A 21,982-nucleotide genomic window follows, 5' to 3' on the forward strand; every position below is an offset into this window, starting at 1 on the left:
ATGTTTTGGATCAAAGTGGTCAACCTTACGTACCTTACTGGTGGTGAGGTAGTTAGAGGTTGCTGGTCTTCCTCATGCTAATTTCAAGACGTTTCCAAGCCTCGGCTAGCTGGTTTGCACGCTCATGGTCATTATTCCTCTCAGCCTCTTCCCGCATTATGCCCAGCTCTTGCAAATGGTCGACATATGATGTCGGATTTTCCACCTGATACATAGTTTTCCATTACGATTCCACAAAGATTATTTACAGAGCAAAAACATTTTCTAAACAAACTACTAATGAAATGCACTGAGTGGAAGGAACTCGAAGGAAATATTTACCAAAATGCTGAAGGAAACTCATAAAGAGTTGGAGATAAGTTGCAAGAATCTTTGAATAAAAGAAGCTGCTAACTTAGCAGCAATAAGAAAACATCTCATTATATAAGCTAAACTACATTTTTAAGCATAATTACATAGCCACAAATAAAAATAAATCAAATGGAACAAAAGTTTTTCAGAAATAATGATCTATGCACACCACAGTTTAAATGAGGGCATGCAGCCATACCCACAGTATGATGGCTGCCGTGTATAGGTTGACGGCCATCACACTTTGTCCACTTGATCTACAACCGATGCCTTCACAGACTTCACTCCTACCCAATTTCCTGACATAGCTACTTGATATTAATTAAGAAAAAGTTTTACCAGCATTTGGAAAATTTTACATTGCCACAGTGTACATTTAGAGTATTAGTATACACAAAATAAAAAAAATAAAAAAAATGAGCCTTAACTATAATAGTACATCTACCTTTTCTCTTATTTATATGGCTTCAAATTCTCCATGCTCAGCTACTTTTTAACACAATCTTTTTTATTGTTATGGCCAGTTCCTGAATCTGCCCACTTTGATCCATTCTCTACTCAAGTGTTGACGTACAAGACCCTGATCCTTAATATTATATTAACACTAGAAAATATTGAAGGTCTGTGGTTTTCAGTTTACAGTGAGATAAAACCTTGGTTCAGAAATTTCACCTCACCATCCTCCACTTCTACCTGTGACTCATAAGTTCTCTTGTACCTTCCATTTACAGTCAATGTTCACTTACACAACCTTTTACCATATCCTAACACCTTTTACATTTCCCACTAAAATGAAATGCAGATACAAATGATTGATTCAAATAAATGAACATGTTACAGAGACAATATCTAGTTTTCTAAAACACTTACCCCCTTGCTTTGTTTCAAGTAGATAAGGAGGGATGCCAATTCAATTTCATCTGAGAAGTTATTTTTAAGGGGAACACTGCGGAAACCGTCCCGCAAGCACAGTACCTGTTATATTGAAAGAGTCTCATTATAGCTGCACATGTTTATGATACCAAAATGACTGTACCTTAGAGCAAAAACATTTTATAAACAAACTACTGATGAAATGCCCTTGCAAAGCATATAGATTAGAGTTGTATTTATACCCATGATTTGTGCAAATACCAGATTAAAATAATTGTACATATGGATAAAACCAACAAATTTTAATTTCCTGATGTATTACATCTCTCTGAAGGTTGCACATAGAAATATTAATAATTCCTTTCTGACCTCATAACTAGGAACATTTCTGGGTTTAGAGAATATAAAACAATACTCACCGGATAGGTAGCTTGGCCAATCTGATTAAGATCTCCAAAATTGTCTACATCATTCACCACAAAGCGAATAAGAGAACATTCAGGATTCATCACATCGAAGTGCATTGTTTCACCCCACACTGGATTGAGACCATTGTCCCCTATGGAAAGATATAGATAATCTGATGAGACAGAGGCAAAGTCAAAGCTGATTTTAATTTTACATGAAACACTAGCAGCTTTCTGTAAATAGAAAAGTAGTTGTAAGATTGAACATTGTGTACACACATATAAGTCATTCTCATGTAAAAGCTGACCTCCCCTTTTTGAGAGAGAAAAAAAGTCTGGATCACGTGTGTAAAATTCAACCCAGGTTTAAAAGATTACTGCTGAAACACCAGAATTTTCTCTTCACGTTACTTCCACATGACTTCTGGGTGTAACGAAACACACGAAAAATTAATCCAGACAAGGAAAGGTTTTGCCAGCGCCGGGGATCAAACCCACGACTAGCGAGACGGGAGAGCCACTCCTTAACCAGTCAGCCAAAGAGGTACCCCACACGCTGAGTGAGTTATTGGAAGCTCGCCCATCAGGCAAGTCTTGACACCACACCACCAATTACTGGCGAGAGCAAAAATAGCCAGCGGAACAGGTGGTAAGAAAGTGAGTCACAGCTACAAGCACAGAGGTGAGTAGGATGGTTGGTGTGGAACTTTGTGTAAACTGGATCACTGAGGTTCACATATTTCACACTTATGCCCTAATAATTGGGATAGCTTACCTACTGTATACAAGTGATTATAAAATCATGCACAGTAAGGCCTCAGCTTAATTAGGAGATTCACCATATTGGCAAAAATTATCAAGGCTCCCAAAGTTTTAATATTAGCAATTCTTCATTTAGTTTCAATGATATTTCAATCTAAATTGACAGTTGTTAAAAATTGCTGCTACAGTGCTCAGACATAACTTACCACAAAAGTAGTATTACAATGTCTTCAATTATTTATTTATTTATTTATTTATTATTATTATTTTTTTTATGTTAACTAATGGGAACCACAGAAGGGACATAATCAAATGGCACAAACTAAGAGGCACAGGGCGCAGTGGTTAATTCAAAGTTAAGAAACTGGGGAAGCCAGAGATGGATTTAAAGGAGGTTGATGGGTAGCAGCAGGACAATGCAAATGCCATTTAGAGTATATGAAGAGAAGTATGCAGAGAGACTTTTGTTTTGGCCAGGAAAAGTAAGGAGAGTTGGTAATGGCGTAAAGATGTCCAAAATAAGCTGAAAAACAAAGATGGGAATGCACTGGATCGCTGCAAGATCATGAAGAATTTCAGAGGAAGAAGGAGGCAAAATAGGCAGTAGCATGGAGCAAGACAAAGGCAAAACAGACTTCTAATCTGAACTGTAGAGGCCTAACGGACAGATAATAAAACTAGGGATAAGGCAATGAGGAATTTTCTTTCCTTTTTAATTCTAATAATAAATAATAAATAAAGATGGGGTTGGAAGGGTGTTGACCAAGGATGAATGAGATTATTTCCACCAATTATCAAATGAAGAAAATCCAGAAAAGGAGAGGATGGTCATAGGAGTGATGAGAGGAGTGGAGGCACGTTGTGTTAGCAATGACCAAAGTGAAAAATGGCAAGGCTACAGTTCCAGATGGGATACCAAGTGAGGCTTGGAAAGCATTGGGAGAACAGAGAGTAACTAAAGCATCATGACTTTCTTTTTTCATGTTTTTTATTTTGATATTTTTTACTGACTTTACCTAGAGTTAAATTCACCAACAATTTAGATTTACAAATAAAACCCATATCTCTGGAATTCCCTTAAATCTCGATCCACCCCATTTCACACTGCTCAAAACTTACGGACAGTCCTGGTGGAAATCTTCTGAGAGTCGTAGTCGCAGCCAATAATCTCCAGCTCTACCATTGGGGAGATGCAGCCTTTCTTGGTATTGGTGAGGTGTCGTGCTCCAAATATCTAGCAGTACAGGGGGGAAGAAAAAAAAATACAGGCTAAAGAGGGGTGGGTGGGACTAATGTGGTCAATTATGCTTTAAAATTTAAATTAATTACATAACTAACTTTTTATTAGTTGCTATCATTCTTGGTGAGGCTACTCACTGGTCACTTGAGTAATCTTCAGACAAAACAGGCAACGACAAAGCATATCTTCATTAATGTTTAGCTAAAGCTTCCTAAAAATTTTGACTTAGTCAAATGATCCTTAAAAATTTAAAATTTATAATGCAAGGTTTAATCATATTCTTCAAACTCATAACTCATCCTTCTTTTAGAAAAAAATATCCCCTCCTATGCTGTAAATTCTCAGGACATCCCAGACACCCTCACTGACAACCCTGTCATATGTTAATGTCAGGGTCCATTCCTATTTTTAACTTTTTTATTCCCTCTTGTCTCAACCCTCTCTGTCTTTCTCTGTGGATATATGGTTGCCCTACATTCATTTTAACCCCAAACTCCTGATTTCTACTCTTCCTTCCACACTCATTGATCATGGATAAAAACTTAACTCTTTGATAACTCTTTGATCTTATTCCTTCTATAATACGCATCATTCCTTTTTATTTTGTAAGCATCACTTTATATCTCTCCTTTATTTTTTGTTAAATTTCAGGTAGATATTTAACCCAAGCAAAACTACACAAACTCAAGTGATGAACTGAAACCTTGTCATATGGTGAGATTCTAATGGCTAGGGTACATTAACTGTGCATAGGCTTACTTTGATCTCTAATTTGAGGGGGTACTTATTTCGGAGGGTGGTTGGATCAGATGGGTCATAGTTAGGGTCCATTTGACACTTGGGCCTCAAAACATACCCACACTTTCCATTCTGCAGAAACATTCCTTCATTCAGCTGCATATTTTTATCTGCAAAGAAAAAAGTTCTGCTTTTATCTTTTTATTCCCACCTCATACCTTATGTGACATTTGGACAGTGTTAGCATATCAGGAAATTGGGGAGATTAGAGACCGAAAAGACTGCAAGAGCACAGAGAAAAATTATAGATGAGGGTGAAGCAGGGTTGGAAAAAATTCAATACATGTTGAAGTACCATCTTGAGAGAATACTGAGGACAAATCAGTGTGCATGGTGTCTTAAAGCACTATACAAGATATATTCTACTGCAAATGATGCTTTTATAATACCTGTAGCTTTAAATACAGTGCAGCAATACACTACAGATAAACATCAATGATTATGATACTGCCACTGCAATGCTGGGTACACCTAAATGTCTACTAATCATCACTTCCAGTACCTAATAAGTAAAACCAGGCATGCGTATCTTCCAATGAACACTGTCTGTCCACATCAGTACACTGATCCATGGCATTATGATATATGCCTGAGGAATAAAGAGAACAACACACCTCCAGTCTGGTAATTGAGGGACACCAACTGACAGCCATGGTTCCACATTGGCATGGGGTTGTAGTTTGAGGAGTCCACGCGTGTTGACTTTGGGTACACCCTGCTGAACCCAACCTATGAACACAGAATTTTATGTGGTCATGCTTCAGATAAATTCAGAACTCAATAGCATACACTTTTGAGCAGACACTGCCTCTTTCCTGTTAAATCACTTGAGTAAAACCTGAAAAATAGGAATGCAATGCTGGAGCTAAAATAAAGGAGGCTGATAATCCCTCTAATCCTTTTAAAATGTGAATCATGTAGCAAATCTTCTATATGACTTAAAGCTTAATATAAGAACCCTAACATAATGTATTTCAAGACTATCACCTTCACCCTGCCTCGGAGTCCCCGCCTGGGGGGGAACCACAAATTCCCCCAGGGAGGACTCCCCTTCCAGCTGCCAACTTGAGAGGTGTCTTGATAACTCCTCGAACCTCTTTCTTATCAATTTCTGCAACATTCACAGTCTTCGTTCTAATTTTCATTCTGTGAAACCTCACCTTCTCTTCCTCACCAAAACACAGGTCTCTGAGGCTACTGATGGCAATCTCTACTCTGTTCCCTCCTACTACCTCTATCTTAAATTTCAATCCAAAGCTGGATGTTGTGCCTACGTGAGCAACAACATTACTTGCTCTCGTGCCCACGACCTTGACTCTTCAGAATTTTCCACCATCTGGCTAAAACTTCATTGTCATTCTATTACTAAATACATCTGTGCTGTTTATCTTTCACTTAATTCTACTAACTATGTAAAATTCTTTGACTACCTGAACTCTAAAGTGGAGCACATCTTGACCCACTCTCCCTTCACTGAAATCTCCATCTTGGGAGATTTCAATGTTCACCACCAGCTTTGGCTTTCATCCTCTTTCACTGACCAGCCTAGTGAACAAGCCTACAACTTTGCTCTCCTCAACGACCTAGAGCAGTTGGTTCAGCACCCTACACGTATTCCTGACCACCTTGGAGACCAGCCCAACATACTAGACCTCTTCCTTACCTCTAACCCTTCTGCTTACTCTGTCAAACTGTTCTCTCCATTGGGCTCCTCCGATCACAACCTTATTTCTGTATCCTGTCCAATCACTCCTGTACATCCTCTGGACCCACCGAAGAGGCGATGCTTCTGGCATTTTGCTGGTAACCTTTGGAACAGTCTTCCTTCGTCTGTATTTCCTCCTGCCCATGACTTGACCTCTTTCAAGAAGAGTGTATCAAGACACCTCTCCACCCGAAATTGACCTCTCTTTTGCCTACTCTTTACTTTTTATTCTTGTGGGAGTGGCAAGTAGCAGGCTTTTTTTGTGTGTGTACTCTTTTTGCTGCCCTTGAGCTGCATTCCTTAATGTAAAAAAAATAAAATAAAAAAATAAAAATAAATAAAAAAAAGATACTTCATTCTTCTTCACAAACCTTATGGAATTCAAGGAGCGCCTTAGGATTTTCCTTTATGTGGTTCATCATCTTGGTTTCCGGGAAGGAGGAGATTTCATTGTGACATCGGCGCTGAATGTCAAAGTTAACACATTGGAAGTACACCACCAGATCGCTGAGATCCTTATCGATCCGCTTTTTTGTTTCTTTCTGCTGAAAACTCTGTGCAAGGAGAAAACAAGAGAGGGTGACATATGTAAAGGATAAGAGCAATGAGCAAGAAATGGAGTGAATGAATGAAAACATACAGTCAGAACTACACTTGTGGATTTGACTTCGCTGATGTAATTATTCGGTTATAAATACTGGTGGATGGGGCTCCTCTCCAAAGCAGAGGTATGTGTGTGTGTGTGTGTGTGTGTGTGTGTGTGTGTGTGTGTGTGTGTGTGTGTGTGTGTTTAGACTTTATCATATTTTTCTTTAAAGCTATGAATGCTTCTGGTATACATGACTTCTTCCAGTACTATATTCCACACATCAACTGCTCTGTTTAGAAAGCTAATTGTTCTTCACAATTTTCTTTAATCACTATCTAATCATGAAGAGAGATGAACCTACCGTATCTCCTATAGAGGCAACACTGCTTATAGAGTCCATCCACTCCCGGGCCTTCTGCTCAGACACACACCCAATCTCCAGTTCTTCGTACAGTGTTGGAGCCGTAAGCCTGAAACACAAATAAATCATATTCTTCTGAGGTACTACTGATGTTAATGGGGTCTGGTGATTCCATCATGCATAATTTATTTGCATATGCATTTCCCTATGGTGCAGAAGCAGAAAGTTGAAAAGTTTCATTTAGTCGGCGCAACATCTGTGGTCATATGCCGGAAAGAGACAGAAGGGGAAGGAATTATAGAAGGGAACAGATCCCAGGAGACGGAACACAACCCCCGATTAATAACTGGTACCCATTCACTGCTGAGTGGACAGGGGTGTAGGGTATCGGAAAAGCCGCCCAAATTTTTCCACTCCGCCTGGGATTCGAACCCGGGCTCTCTTGGTTATGAGCCGAGTGTACTAACCACTACACCACAAAGCCCCCAGTGCAGGAGCAAGTAAAACACAAACCTTACCCTTTATATTTTCCAAAATATGGTCAAAACCTTGAGAACCATATTATATTATATTGGAGAAGCCCTGTGCTTAAGTAAGAAATTAACAAATGACCTTTACAAAAAAAATTAAAAAAATAAACACATGTACATAAATAGATGTATGTGTAAAGAAAAGGAAAAGCACTGCAGCAATATGATCCAGTAACCTGGGTATAAGAACTTGCCTGATGACAAAGTTTATGTTCCATGGGTTTTCTTCCTTGTAGGGTTTCAGGACAGCATCTGATCCCCGTAGGTCTACATTACCTTTTTGTAGGTCTCCCAGAATCCTAGTATCCCCTGCCTGTAGAATTTGACAATTATTATCATCATTACAAGACATTAATAACTACCCTATAAAAATACAGTACTTCTTCCATATGCACATTATTTTATGCATGGTTTCAGTTATACACAGTTCAGCATAGAACAAAAAGTTAAGTATAAAATAATCAAAATAAAAAATAAGCTATGTATTATATTAAGTGTTTATTATTTATATTAAGCATATATCTAAACGAATTTAATGAATGAAAATATCAAACGGTTATAAAAACTGAATCAAACTACAAACAGTTGTTCACCTGGCACACGTAAACAAAGACACTGTGGCAGCGGCAATGCGTTCGTCATTTTCTTTTCAACTTTCCAGTTGTGAGAAAATTATAATACTAGGAATTATATATATGTACTTGACTCAAGTATATACTGTATTTACATGCAAATGTAAAGTCACAGTGCAGCTGCTAAACAGCCTGAGAACAATAAGCAAAGAGATCTGGCGCACACTCAGCCACCTAGTGGATGCTGTGGAGTGTGGACACTGATCAGGGGAGGGAATCTGATATGTGCCCAGACCTCTGTTTCATCCATTTTCAGTAAGGAAAGTAATGAATTTATGAAACAGTGGTTTAATAAGTGCTTTGGATAACTCTGACAATGTTTTCAAAAGAAAATGGGCACATTTTACAACAGGAAAAAACTAGGTAGTTTGAGTAGAAGAGGGCAAAGTTTAATTTTCTGCTATTACCCAGTTCATACTGTGCTTGAAAAGTTTACATGTTTTTTCTTATGCATGGTCTAATTTAGAACTTAACATTCATATATAAGGAGGGATTACTATACAGGTAGGTAGTCCTTGAGTTATGACATATGCAGTTTACAACCGATCCCACTTACAACCAGACCAATAATATCAGTAATACTTGGTTAAGTTATGAGTTGATATTTCAAATACCCTCATCCCCCTGCCAACACAACCCCCACACAATGACTTGATGAGCATTTGACTACCACCGCCATCTTGGCAAAACTTGGTAGCTCCATTGCATAATGTTGCACAACATTGCACAGCAAAATGGGTCATCTGAATGAAGGATTGGCATGAGCTGAGTGCATGAAGACAGAGGCGGGGTAGGGGGAGAGGGTAGGAGGCACAGCAATGCTGCCCTATCTGCAGCAGGACATTTGAATATTTTATTTTAATTTTTAATGTAAATTTTGACTTTCAACCAATTTGACTTGCTGACAGCCTGACGGTCCTGGACCACAATGTAACTCAAGGACTACCCAAAGTTGCTCACACACACCATATACAGAATTCACGTAAAAGTCAGTTTCATGAAAAAGTCCCCCCCCCCCCCTATATGAAGCAAAACTTGTCTCACTGTTGAATGGTGTGTCTCCTTACAGACTCCCCTACACATGAACATTTGTGTAGTGATTTTTTTATGATACAAACAATTTGCCCTGAAGCTGAATTTTTTAGCATAAGGCTTAGTTTGCTGTCCATCATGTGGTGACGGAAATATAACTGGGGAACGCCAAGATGCAAATTGGTACATTACTATAGCGACAACATCCCTACATGTATTTGTGCTCTCTCCAAAAATTTAGTGTTTTTAATGATTACTATACTGCCAATATGTCTGGTGTTAAGTGCAAATTCAGTGGTGATAAAGGTGATAGTGCTATGAAACGCTAGGCCATCACACTGGAAACGGAAGAAAGTAGAGTGAGGTGAAAAGATGGCAAGCATCACCTACACTACTGTACATTCTTGCATCGATCATATGTTGGACTTACAAATGAAGGAACTTACAAACGACCACTTGGAGGAGAACCTGTTCATAAGTAGGGGAGTATGTATTACGTCCCAAATTGTAAAACAGACCCCGAGCCAGCAACATAATAGAGGGACATCTTTCACCAGCACTGGAGAAAGACTATTGTTGTGTCGCTGTACAAAGGGAAAGGAAGCAGAGGTGAATGCAGTAGTTACAGGGGAATAAGTCTACTCAGTGTGGAATGAAGTGTATGGAAGGGTTTTAAATGAGAGAGTGAAGAAAATAACTGAGAAAAGTGTAGGCGATGAACAAGGGGGTTTTGGGGGTTTTAGGAAAGGGAGGGGTTGTGTAAACCAAATATTTGCACTGAAAATGTTAGTTGAAAAATACTTAGAGTAGGATAGGAAGCTGTTTGCTACTTTCATGGACCTGGAGAAGGCATATGACGGTTGACAGGAAAGGGTTGTGGGATGTTCTAAGGATATATGATGTGGGAGGGCGTTTGCTGGAGGGAATCCAATCCTTCTATGAGGATGCAAGTGCCTCTGTACGCGTGAATGGTGAGTTGAGTGAGAGTTTCAGTGTTGGTGTGGGTGTGAGACAGGGGTGTGTGATGTCACCATAGCTTTTTAATGTGTACATGGATGGTTGTATGAGAGAAATGAAAGCCAGAGTGGGGGAGCTTGCCCCAAGGCTGAAAGTAAGAGGTACGGAGGAGTCATTGGCTGCAGGCCTGTTTGCAGATGATACAGTGTTGCTGGCAGAGAATGAGGGGACGCTGCAGAGGATAGTGGATGAGTTTGACGGTGTGTGTAAGAGGAGAAAGCTAAGAGTGAATGCTGGAAAGAGTAAGGTTATGGTATTTGAGAGGGCGAGAGAACAGGTCATTGATTTTGCAAAGCCGTACAGAGTTAGAGCAGAGGATACAACATAGTGTAGGATAAGGTTAGGGGAGGAGAGAATGGAGGAGGTGACTGAGTTTAAATATTTAGGGACAGTTTGATGTAAGCATGGGAGTATGGAAGGTGAGGTGAGGGAAAGAGCAGTGAAAGGCAGACAGGTAGTAGGTGCATTGGAGAGAGTTATGAAAGGAAGAAGTGTGAGCATGGAGGTAAAGAGGGGAATAAGGAACAGTATTATCCTGCCAACTCTGTCATATGCATCAGAGACGCAGACATGGAATGCAGCACAGCAATCGAGAATACATGCATTGGAAATAAGTTATATAAGAGGTGCATGTGGTGTTCCAGGATGGGATGGAGAAAGTAATGAAAGCGTGTATGAGCGGTTTGGTACGGGTGTGACAGCGAAAGGAGTGGAGTGCGGAGTGGTGGAGTGGGTGAAGTGTGGTGCGTTGAGATGGTTTGGACACGTGATTAGAATGGGGGAGGATGAATTCATGAAGAGAGTGTATGAGGGAAGTATAGAGGGAGGGGGTGTCAGGGGAACACCATCTGTGAAGAGGAACAATAGGGCGAGTGAGTATTGGAGCGAGAGAGTTGGAAGTACAGTAGCAGGATTGAATGTGCTGAGAGGGAGTGCCAGAACAGGGAGAGATGGAAACAATTCTGCCGCAGCCACCCCCTGGAGGGAAGTTCCCGCGAGGGAGCAAGGCGTCGGAGATTTAGATAGATATAAAGCAAAAGAAAATCAATAAAAATGCCTTGGTCTGCAAGCGGTGACTTGGTGTATGAGCATCCTGTTTGTACAAGTTGAAGACGTGAGCGTGGGTTCCCAATGTTCGCCTCAAGATGAGAGCACTCAGAGCGGAAAACAATGGGAATGGGGCCTCAAGCTGGTGTCACACTGGGCCTTTTTCCTCCAACCGTGTTGGTGGTAGGCACAACAGGCAACTCCAACTTACGTCAGTTGTCCATATCCACAACGTAAACAAACCAGTCGCCCTGTATCCATATGGTGCCATCTGCCAATGCATGGGCTGTTGTGGCTTGTGCTGATGCTACTCAAATTATGGACTTGTTGTTATAGTTAATTGGGAGGAAGAAGCGGTTGTGTGTACGATCATGGCTTCAAAGATGGGAGGACAGGATTGTTTACCCATACCAACAACTCGCTCCCGGTTGGCCGTACAGGCAACTGTGGTTGCTCCTAGCCCCAACAGTTGGAGGAAAACACCCAGCCTTAGTCTGCTTTATACACTCGCAGAGGTAGGGTAGCACTGCACACTCATGTCCGCATACGTTTGTGCTCTAGTATGTGATCATTGTGTTTTCAGCACTATATCATTTATATATTCTACTATAATATTTTTATTATTATACTATATTATTTATATTATTTATCATTGCTAGTTGTTAGTAAAATTACTTTTATTATGTATAAAATATGAAAAACGATTTTATATTAATATTTTTGGGGATATTGGGATTCCCATTACAGGTAACTCTCGATTTACGCGAGTTTGGTTTATGCGCTTTTTAAATAACGCAGGGTCCAAAATCCAAATAAATGTTTAATTTACATGTTTTTTTCACTTATACGCGATATTTTATGGAGTGGCCACCAGATGTCTCATGCAACTGGACTCACACGGCGCCGCGGCCACACAGCTGAGCTCAATTCTTCCCGCGCGCCACTTGAACAACAATACAGTACCCACGCTGCCACGCTACTCAACATATAGGGGTGTGTGTTTGTGATCATATAATCTAATGGGATAGGAGAAAGGGAGGAAGAGAGTGATAGAGTGAGAGATAAGACTGAAGATAAGAGGGTGTGAGAAAGGATTAAACAAGGGAAATGAGTGGAGGAAATGGGACGGGAAAAGAAGAGAGAGGTAGGGAGGGTCAGGTGAGGAAAGAGGGGGAGAGAAAGGGTGTGAGTGGGAGGGAAAGAGATTAAAAGAGAGAGGTAGAGAGGGTCAGGTAAAGGTGAGGAAAGAGGAGGAGAGAAAGGGTGTGAGTGGGAGGGAAAGAGATAGTAGGGAGGGTCAGGTAAAGGTGAGGAAAGAGGGGGAGAGAAAAGGTGTGAGTGGGAGGGAAAGAGATGGTAGGGAGGGTCAGGTAAAGGTGAGGAAAGGGGGGGAGAGAAAAGGTGTGAGTGGGATGGAAAGAGATTAAAAGAGAGAGGTAGGGAGGGTCAGGTAAAGGTGATGAAAGAGGGGGAGAGAAAGGGTGTGAGTGGGAGGGAAAGAGATTAAAAGAGAAAAACTGGAAGGGAGGGGAAAGGAAAAGAAGAAAGAAATGAGAAGGAAGGAGGAATATACGGGGATGGAGAGGGAGAAGAAAGAAAGAAAGTGGGGGAGGAGTGAACCAGGGAAAAGACTAACGGTGGAATAGGCCACGACGGAAAAATAATAAAAAAATAGGTGGGTGATGTAGGTGCTTATTTGGTGTGTTTCTAATTACGTTGGTTTATATCGTTTTCATTTTTTAGGCTAGAAAATGCTTATTTTACCGCAAAATCCCACGATATAGCGAGAAATCAGGGAAACGATACAATTTAAAAACTCACGATACAGCGAGACCGTGATAAGTGAACCGCAATATGGCAAGGGATTACTGTACTATCCAGTCGCTCATGGTGTCCCTCATTTCTTCCTCACACGAGTGAGGCTGAGACTGAGTGGATATCTCAGTGATATGGATATTCTCTCTCTCTCTCTCTCTCTCTCTCTCTCTCTCTCTCTCTCTCTCTCTCTCTCTCTCTCTCTCCACTGAATGAAGTGAATATTTATTTTTCGATAGAAACCCACCTCTTGTTTGATTTACATTGTTTTTGAATTACGCGACCTCTTCAAGGACACAATACTCGCGTAAATCGAGAGTTACCTGTAATTTAAATTAGGAAATTAATTTTGGATTAGGAGTGTTTTGATTTGCATGCAAAATTCCAGAGTGAATTAAACTCATAAACGAGGTATGACTGTACATACCCCTTCATTAATATTCTCCGGCTGGATCTCCTCAACAAAGTTGGCTGGGAACCAATATTGACGTGAGCCACCATAGTCGCCCTTCCACCAGTTCTCTTCTACTTTATTCACATTATGGATGATGGCATGCCTTGGGAAGGTGAGTTCATCTGGCTTTTGGGCCGTGTAGTTGAATTTGGCCTTCACTACATTCTGAGGGAAATTGGGAGATTAATATTTGGAAATAAGAGATAATTGCACACTGAAATAGTTTTGTGTGTAGTTGTACTTGTTGTAGTGTAGAAGTCAATATTTTTTCTCATTTTTATTCTAAATTAACCCCTAAAGGGCAGGTGACGGGTTTTCCCGGTTGCCACGTAGAGGGCGGGTGATGGATTTACCCAGTCTGCCTTTTTCTGACATTATTTTGAAGTTTGCGTGGGTATTTATGGGTCAATGTGACTCCTAGGCTGCCACACAACTCGTCCGTGCCATTCTCAATGTTTTTGTGACTGTAACAATGGTAGGAGAATTTTTTGGACCTTCTTCGTCTGGTTCCGCACCTGAGTGTCCACAGCCAGCAACCTCAACTCCTTATAAGCCTTGTGTTGCTCCCAAAAGAATTCTCAGTGTGAGCGCAATTGGGAGGGAGCTGAAAGTGACTTGCTCAAGCTCAGATCGTAATGTTAGTGGTGATGACACTGACATCAATAGCATTAAAAACCAACCCCTTGTCTTTCAGGAAGGCTAAGCCCTGTTATTGTGCAACCTCACTTTAGTGGCCATCCTGTAGATCAGTCTCATTATGATCATGGTGGAAGTGATACTGAGGCCCCTGAGGATGCATCCTACCACCCTTCAGGGTTATCAAGTTAAGAATATGAGGGTAATGAAGGGGCTTTGCAGCGGGGTTGAGTACGGGGAGAGGGAGGGTTGTTAGCTACACCGCGCCAACCACAAAATATGCAGCACTGCAAACACAGGCTTGCTCACAGATAAAAGTTACTGCTTTCATCACATCACCACAGAGACACCACATGACGTAGAGACTTCGGGTTTATGGCAGATTGAAGAGGAAGGATGGATAAAGCAAAAGCTCGCAAATACAAAGCTAGTGGGTTAGGGAGAGACATGAAATTAATAATGGAAAGTAAACACATTACGGAAAATGTCAGAGCATTGCCATATAGGGAGAACTGTTATCACCATACATTCCTGCCCTTTAGGGGTTAAGTTTAGGGGTTGTTTTATATGACTGCTGCTTTTGGGAGCTTAAAATTTATTTCCAATTGAACATATAATAATGGTTAAAGAATAAAACACAACAAATTTTAAACTATGCTTTTAACTACGACCTTTTAAGTCCTGTATCAAAAAGCATGTCATATCAAATAACATGGCACGCAGAACTGCTAGTCATGTCATTGACTATGGCACAGTTTACTGTTGTTCATCTGTATTTCATACAACTATCTGCCAGAATGTAAAAAAAATATGATGGGTAGAAAAGGAGGACTTGGCTCACTGCCCCCCCAAAAGTGTCTATTTAAGATGCAAATCTATCACACAATACCAAATACCAAATCAGAGCAATTCCAGTATCCACTGCATACTTATAAAGCAAACTAAATTAAAAGGCTAAAAAAAAAGTTCTGAAAGATAAAGCTTGCTAACACGGGAAGGCATATAGCAGAATGAGCAGCAGGTATGATGGGAGCAAAGAGGAACCCTTCTGTGACTGTCAACAACTAGATACAGGTAACTCTCGATTTACGCGAGTATTGTGTCCTTGAAGAGGTCGCATAAATCAAAAACAATGTAAATCAAACAAGAGGTAGGTTTGAAGGTTTCTATCAAAAAATAAATATTCAATTCATTCAGTGGAGAGAGAGAGAGAGAGAGAGAGAGAGAGAGAGAGAGAGAGAGAGAGAGAGAGAGAGAGAGAGAGAGAGAGAGAGAGAGAGAGAGAGAGAGAGAGAGAGAGAGAGAGAGAGAGAGAGAGAGAGATAGAGAGAGAGAGAGAGAGAGAGAGAGAGATAGAGAGAGAGAGAGAGAGAGAGAGAGAGAGAGAGAGAGAGAGAGAGAGAGAGAGAGAGAGAGAGAGAGAGAGAGAGAGAGAGAGAGAGAGAGAGAGAGAGAGAGAGAGAGAGAGAGAGAGAGAGAGAGAGAGAGAGAGAGAGAGAGAGAGAGAGAGAGAGAGAGAGAGAGAGAGAGAGAGAGAGAGAGAGAGAGAGAGAGAGAGAGAGAGAGAGAGAGAGAGAGAGACTCTTAAAATATCGCGTATAAATGGAAAAAAAATGTAAATTAAACATTTATTTGGATTTTGGATCCCGCGTTATTTCAAAAGCGTGTAAACCAAACTCGCGTAAATCGAGAGTTACCTGTATTATTCACACATTGATATCTCATTTTCTACTTAACCAATTGCTCTTCTGCTGACATCAGTGTTTTCAACTTACCTTCAAACCTCTCGGAAAACCATAGAGTTATTACCCATTTCATATTTAAATACCTGATATTTATAGAGAGATACATTCATTAGTATATACAGTTAAACCTCGGTTTACGAGTTTAATTCGTTCCGGAATTTTGCTCGCACACTAAAACACTCGTAAGCCAAAACTAATTTCCCCATTGAAATTAACCCTCTCGCGCACCAGAAGTTTCATTAAGTTTTCTTTTCCACGCTCATTTCAAACATCAGGCCTCTCGCCGGTCGAGGTAGTTTTTTTAGCGCGCCAAATGTTTTTGTTTCTCAGCTACTTTCTTCCCCCAAACCTGCATTTATCATTAAACATAATATATCAATGGCTTTCTTATTTGTTGTAGTTTTTCATGAATCAATAACGAAATAATAATAGTAATTAATAGGACCTTTTATGGACATGGAATAAAATGTGCAAAAACAATTTTTCTACTTAGGTCATGTTCCCACCTCCATAACTAAAAACTTTGTGGGTCAACTTTTCAAGGTAGATGTATTTATAATAGCAGAATTTTATCAGGATTCTTGTGGTTCCTTCAAATCTCCAATCGAACAATTAGCACCATGAAATATTTGCGGAGAAGTAAAAATAATGAGTAGGGGAGGAGGGAGCAGGTCCAGCGGGGACGGAAGTACGACTCCTGTCCTGTCCTGTCCTGTCCTCCATGCTGTCCCATTCCATGCCTTCATTTCCTTCTGAATCTAAATCTTTTTCGCTCTCATCACTTTCTCTCGCAAAGTGGGGAATGCTTTCTGTTTCACTCTCACCACTACTTTCACTGTCTAAGTACAAGAGTGGATAATATTCCTCAGGTTTCAGGGGCCTCCATGCCATTATGTATTTATGTCCTTGCATAATTCACAAAATATAATATGCTACTGCCTGTTAAGAGAATAGAATACAAATTACACCCAATCAATTCACTGTATTGCACTATATAACACTATTATCACTGTTATGGGGTGAGCCGCATGGGCGCGCGGAAGCCAACAAAAAGTTTAAAGCCCACAGCAGCGAGACGTACAGATTGACTGATGAGAGAGTGACCAGAAACTGTCTTTGTTTTCTCAACCACGCTCAAATATGTGCACGCGGAGAGTGTTGCCAATTAGTTCACTTCGGAGAGGGTGAGGAAACTTACCCTCCAACAAAAATTAATGCGATTGGAGTGAATATAACTATTTAAAAGTAATATTTTTGTTCAAATTGACGCCAATGGTGTCACGGTGCACTTTGGCCCTAAAAAAAATTACACACCATTGGCGTCACAGTGTGCGAGAGGGTTAATGTAATCCCATTAATGTGTCCCATATAAAAATTTAAAAAATTATATAAAAATCATTTTACATGTTATTTTTTTACAGAATTAAAGTAATTTTAGTAACAAATAGCAATGATAAATAATATGTAACACAAATCAATGTGTTACAGTTGTTACGGAGACTCCCAAAACCGCTAACTACACTCGAGGTGTAGGCTTCACCCAGGTGTTTTGCAGCCACAGTTTCCCTATTCTCAAGGCACTGGAACTACGTTTGACAACCAACGTGAAGCTAACCTAATGTATCGTCCAAGATGGAGGGTGAACAGGTGTCAGTCACGTCCAGGAGGGCATACAAGCTGCCAAGGCTCACCCCGTGTTCCTGTTGCGAGGACAGTTTCAACCATTTCTGCTTTCTGCTTAGCAGCACCATCCCTTTTAACCATCTTTCTGGGGGACATTGTTAAAGCAAAAAGAACTGACACTATAGTGCTGAAAACATGACACAAGCGCACGGATGCTATTTCTACGAGTTTACAACATGGAATGAGACTAGGCAGTGGTTCTCAAACTTTCTGACATTGTTACCCCTGACAGCGCAGAGGTAGAGGACAATTACCCCTAGCCCCCATTCCTGTTCATTTACAATTATTTTACATGAAATTATAGGAAAGGAAAATATAATATTTAATTATTTACTCATTTTAATGCATTTTTTTATTAGAAAATCAGTATTTAATACAGAATAAGAAATTTAGGCATTATTTCCTTTGATAAGAGATAAAATTAAAGCGTTTTTACTTTAAATTTATAGCTAATTGGAATGAAACCTTTTTTTTGGTGATTAAGATAAATATAATAAATTTTATTGCTACATTAATCAGAAAAAATAATGGAATCCTAGTTTTTAATAGATTTTAATATATTTTATAACTAAGTTGTAAAAAATGTAACTTCCTTAATAAATGAAAAGTTGAGAGATACATGTTTGACAAAAAAATAAAATATTTTTCTTTTGTCCATACGCATCTCCTCCTAGAGTTCTTGATGGATATCAATGAAACTTCACACATTTTGTCAATTTGGGGTATGTGGTGTCGTGGGCTATAAAGTTTTTGATACCTCAATATTAAAGGGGTTTACGGGGGGGAATTGACCAAAAAAATTGAAAAAAAAAATTATCAGATTCTAATGAAATTTCTTACATAATGCTTTACTAACGGAGGGAAAAATCATTAGATTAGAATATATTTTTTTAAAAGGGTTACCCCCAAAAAAAATTATATGCATTCAAGAGGATTGGGTATGCAGTTTTGTTAAAAAAAACTGCACTTCTACTTTATTATTATTTATCAATTTACTGAATTTTACTCTAAAGTATTTTTAATTTTAGAAATACCTCATTACCCCTCAGAAACGGCTTCATTACCCCCATGGGGGTAATTACCCCCAGTTTGAGAACCAGTGGACTAGAGCCATCATTTGGCGGTCATGAATTACACTAGACTGAGCAAAAATTAACCCCAAGTCTTGCCGAAATTCTTGCGTTTCTTGTTCTGGCACGTCAGATTTTAAAGAATTCCCCTCAATTCTTGGCAAGAATCTGGGGTCCTGTGCAAGCCGCAGCGGGGCTGGGTACGGCCACTGTCTTGCTGGCCGCACCTCCATAGGCCTATGGCAATGACCATTTCCTGAGCTTCTTATGGGTAACCCTGTCAGGTGGGGGTGGGGGTTACTGTTGTGTTACTGTTGCACCACAGACCATTTTAAAGTATCCCTGTATGATAAGCAAAAACTTCCCGGTATGAAAACATCATCATCGTTAGAAACAAGAAAGTGAAATAATGCCATTTGTCAATATTTTGAAGAGAAAAAGACGTTTTAAGAAACTCCGTCGCATGCAATGACGCTAAGTAGCTACTGAAATACTCCTAATGAACTGTAGATCCCGTAACTGACTAAATTAACGCATGTTGTCCTTGATGAGTGACAAAATGAGAAACAGTGTTGGTTCATCCAATCATATGGACAAGACAAGATAGAGCGCTCTGGCGGATTATGGAAGAGAGGTGAAAAACAGTCTCAAGAAAGGGGGGAGGGGCGTTCAAGAAGGCCATACATCACCAGATGACGCCTTAGGGTTGCAAACTTGCCACCCTTTCCTTAAAATACGGAATGCCATTTGTTTTTGCATTGGGTTAAGCGGCTTTCTTCGGTGAATTCTTCCTGATGATCCGGTCGGCTTCTGGTAGGCTTTCGGTGGTGGGTGATGTCAGCCGTGTTCCGCAGCATGTAGGCGAGTGTTTATGTAGTGGCGCATCTTGCATGCTGCCCTCCCTGAGCTCATCTTGATCTCTAGATCTAGAGAGTCCGGTTGATGGGTGGTCTTCTGGACAGCTGGTGGTAGGTTTTTAGTTTTAACTGGCGGAAAAAAAAAATCCCAGCTGGCAGGCGGGCGGGATTGGTCCTCGCCTCCTCCACAACAGAGGGCGTTTTTTTGACGACTCAGCCACCAGATTTGCCTGTCATTCTGAATGGTTAAGCAGATCAACTTCAGCATTTTAAAACTGTAGTGAGCGCATTTTTCCATGAACCACAAAACCGGTCCATAAAATTATGTTTGTCAAGGGTCATCCTGAAATAAATGTAAAATACACGTCGTAACGTCTCTTTCCCTCTTCCTTTTGCCTTCACCAGCAGCAGGCAACGGCTGTCAGTCATGGCAGGCCAGAGAAATTTTATGGTTGCCATCCATTCCTTGAAATATGGATTCGTTCTGTATTGCAGAATGGGATGTTGGGTTCCTTATTTTTTTTAGATCAAGGTGGCAGCCCTAACTGAGAATCTATTCTCATTGTTTTCTGCTTTGAGAACTCTCATCTTGCAGCAAACAAAGGGAACCCACACTCACGTCTTAGACTTGTACAAAAAGACACGCCAGTTCTCGTCGAAAGACTGACTTGGTTGGCTACGCTGAAGTAAGCCGACAGAGTCGGTCAATCAGCATCCTCCCCTCCCCTTCATGAGCCGTTACCCGGCAAGGGTTTGTGGTCCCTCCTCGAAGGAACATATGAGCTTGACCCTGCGGCCTCCATATAGCCTGCATCCCCACACGGGGGGTGGCGACAAATAAAAAATTAAAAAATTGAACATGAAGCTTGTATACCAAGTCACTGCTCGTACACAAAGGTATTTTTTGTGGGATTTTATTGCTCATAAATCAAAACACTCATAAACTAAGGCACTCGTAAACCGAGGTTTGACTGTAATTTGCATTTTATAATATTCTTAAGCACCTGAAGTTGAAGGAGAAAATGGCAGAGATTTTGTGGTGAGTACCCAACATCAAAGTGAGATTTTAATGACTGTATTTGTAAGAAGTTTACATATAATACAGTACAGTTTATAGTATAATGCTATTTCTCAAATCTCATGCTGCTGTATGCATGTATACATTGTCTTTTACTTAGGAACAGCTGAACCCTCTGCAGGGTGACTGTGGAGTGATGCTGCAAAAATTCCTTTGCAGCCACCTTGTGCACGAGGGGGATAATATGCGAATGTGCAAATCCCCAAATAGTGAACCCGTGAATTGGGGGATTGGTGTATTTGAATGAGTGTGACTGATAGGGTATCTAACCTGATGGAAGTGACTCACATTACTTTTACCTTTTGTTTTTCTAAGGTCTGTACATTTATCCTAATTATCTTATTTTTGATGAGGCAAAAACTAGTAACAAAACATAGGTATTGTCTCTAGATATTTTTTTTTTTTTCATTACAGTTTTTTTTACTGTTATGTACTCCTTATACACAAGATACAAGATACATAACCTGGGTAAAAGTTTGAGAGGTCCAAGATGCACGGCAAAATTACAACTATATCCACAGCAACATATCCTTAAATATTTGAGTAACAATTGATAAAATAATACTTGGAAACAACAAAACTAATGGTACTTACATATCTGAGGCAGGTGATGTAGCCCCCTGGCTGCCCCACACCTAGCTGGTCCTTAACACAGATGAATCACAATGAATAAAATGCTATATAATCATTTTTTTCTAGAAATTTAACAATTGCAAATATTATTTATCAATCTAATCAGGACAATCATTAACAGCAGCATAATTTCATATATGCTTAAGCAATGAAAAGCTTGTGGTATTAGTATCTGTTTCATTAACTCTCAAACCTGTGATGGGTAACAGAATAGAATCAATGTGTAAGCAAAATAAAGAGTGAGGTAAAGTGAAAAACTGAAAAGAGATTCTCATATAACCTTATAATATTAACTGTGAATTATATATTTTCTCCTCAGTGTTTTGTTGGAAACATGATCAATCTACAGAATGTTCTTCAACTTGTATTCTATTTATTCATTAATAATATGTTGATCTTTGTCACATCCATTTCAAATTCATATTTTTTTTATATACTGAATTACCATTTTCTGTAACTAGTTTCAGCTTCTTGGAAATAACATAGAGAGGTGACCGTAGGAGGCATTTAGAATAGGATATCTTAACTTGCCACCAAAATATAAATGCGATTTTTCTACCCTTATTTTTATTAAATCTGCTCTATTTAAAGGCAAGAACGTGTGCTTAGTTCAACTTTCAATTATTGAAAACTCACGTTAATTATAATGGTTATTATGATGGTTCAA

At 39.8% G+C, this 21,982-nt stretch overlaps 1 protein-coding gene across 4 annotated transcripts in view; it reads right to left on the reverse strand.

Annotated features, from left to right (window-relative positions):
* Positions 1-21,982, reverse strand: part of LOC126998501 (1-phosphatidylinositol 4,5-bisphosphate phosphodiesterase gamma-1-like) — a 66,170-nt gene that overhangs the window by 2,698 nt on the left and 41,490 nt on the right. For 3 of the 4 annotated variants that reach the window (XM_050860241.1, XM_050860242.1, XM_050860243.1), the window contains exons 16-26: positions 21,277-21,327; positions 13,587-13,778; positions 7,811-7,929; positions 7,087-7,195; positions 6,508-6,690; positions 5,046-5,160; positions 4,393-4,541; positions 3,513-3,627; positions 1,644-1,783; positions 1,222-1,326; positions 34-205 (exon numbers count right to left, since the gene is read on the reverse strand). In XM_050860241.1, coding sequence (XP_050716198.1) covers positions 53-205; positions 1,222-1,326; positions 1,644-1,783; positions 3,513-3,627; positions 4,393-4,541; positions 5,046-5,160; positions 6,508-6,690; positions 7,087-7,195; positions 7,811-7,929; positions 13,587-13,778; positions 21,277-21,327 — 1,431 coding nt within the window. In that variant the 3' untranslated portion in view covers positions 34-52. The remainder of the gene's footprint in view (positions 1-33; positions 206-1,221; positions 1,327-1,643; positions 1,784-3,512; positions 3,628-4,392; positions 4,542-5,045; positions 5,161-6,507; positions 6,691-7,086; positions 7,196-7,810; positions 7,930-13,586; positions 13,779-21,276; positions 21,328-21,982) is intronic. The other variant, XM_050860244.1, reaches the window with a different exon arrangement.

Source organism: Eriocheir sinensis, chromosome 14 (genome assembly GCF_024679095.1).
Source record: "Eriocheir sinensis breed Jianghai 21 chromosome 14, ASM2467909v1, whole genome shotgun sequence".
Classification (NCBI taxonomy): domain Eukaryota; kingdom Metazoa; phylum Arthropoda; class Malacostraca; order Decapoda; family Varunidae; genus Eriocheir; species Eriocheir sinensis.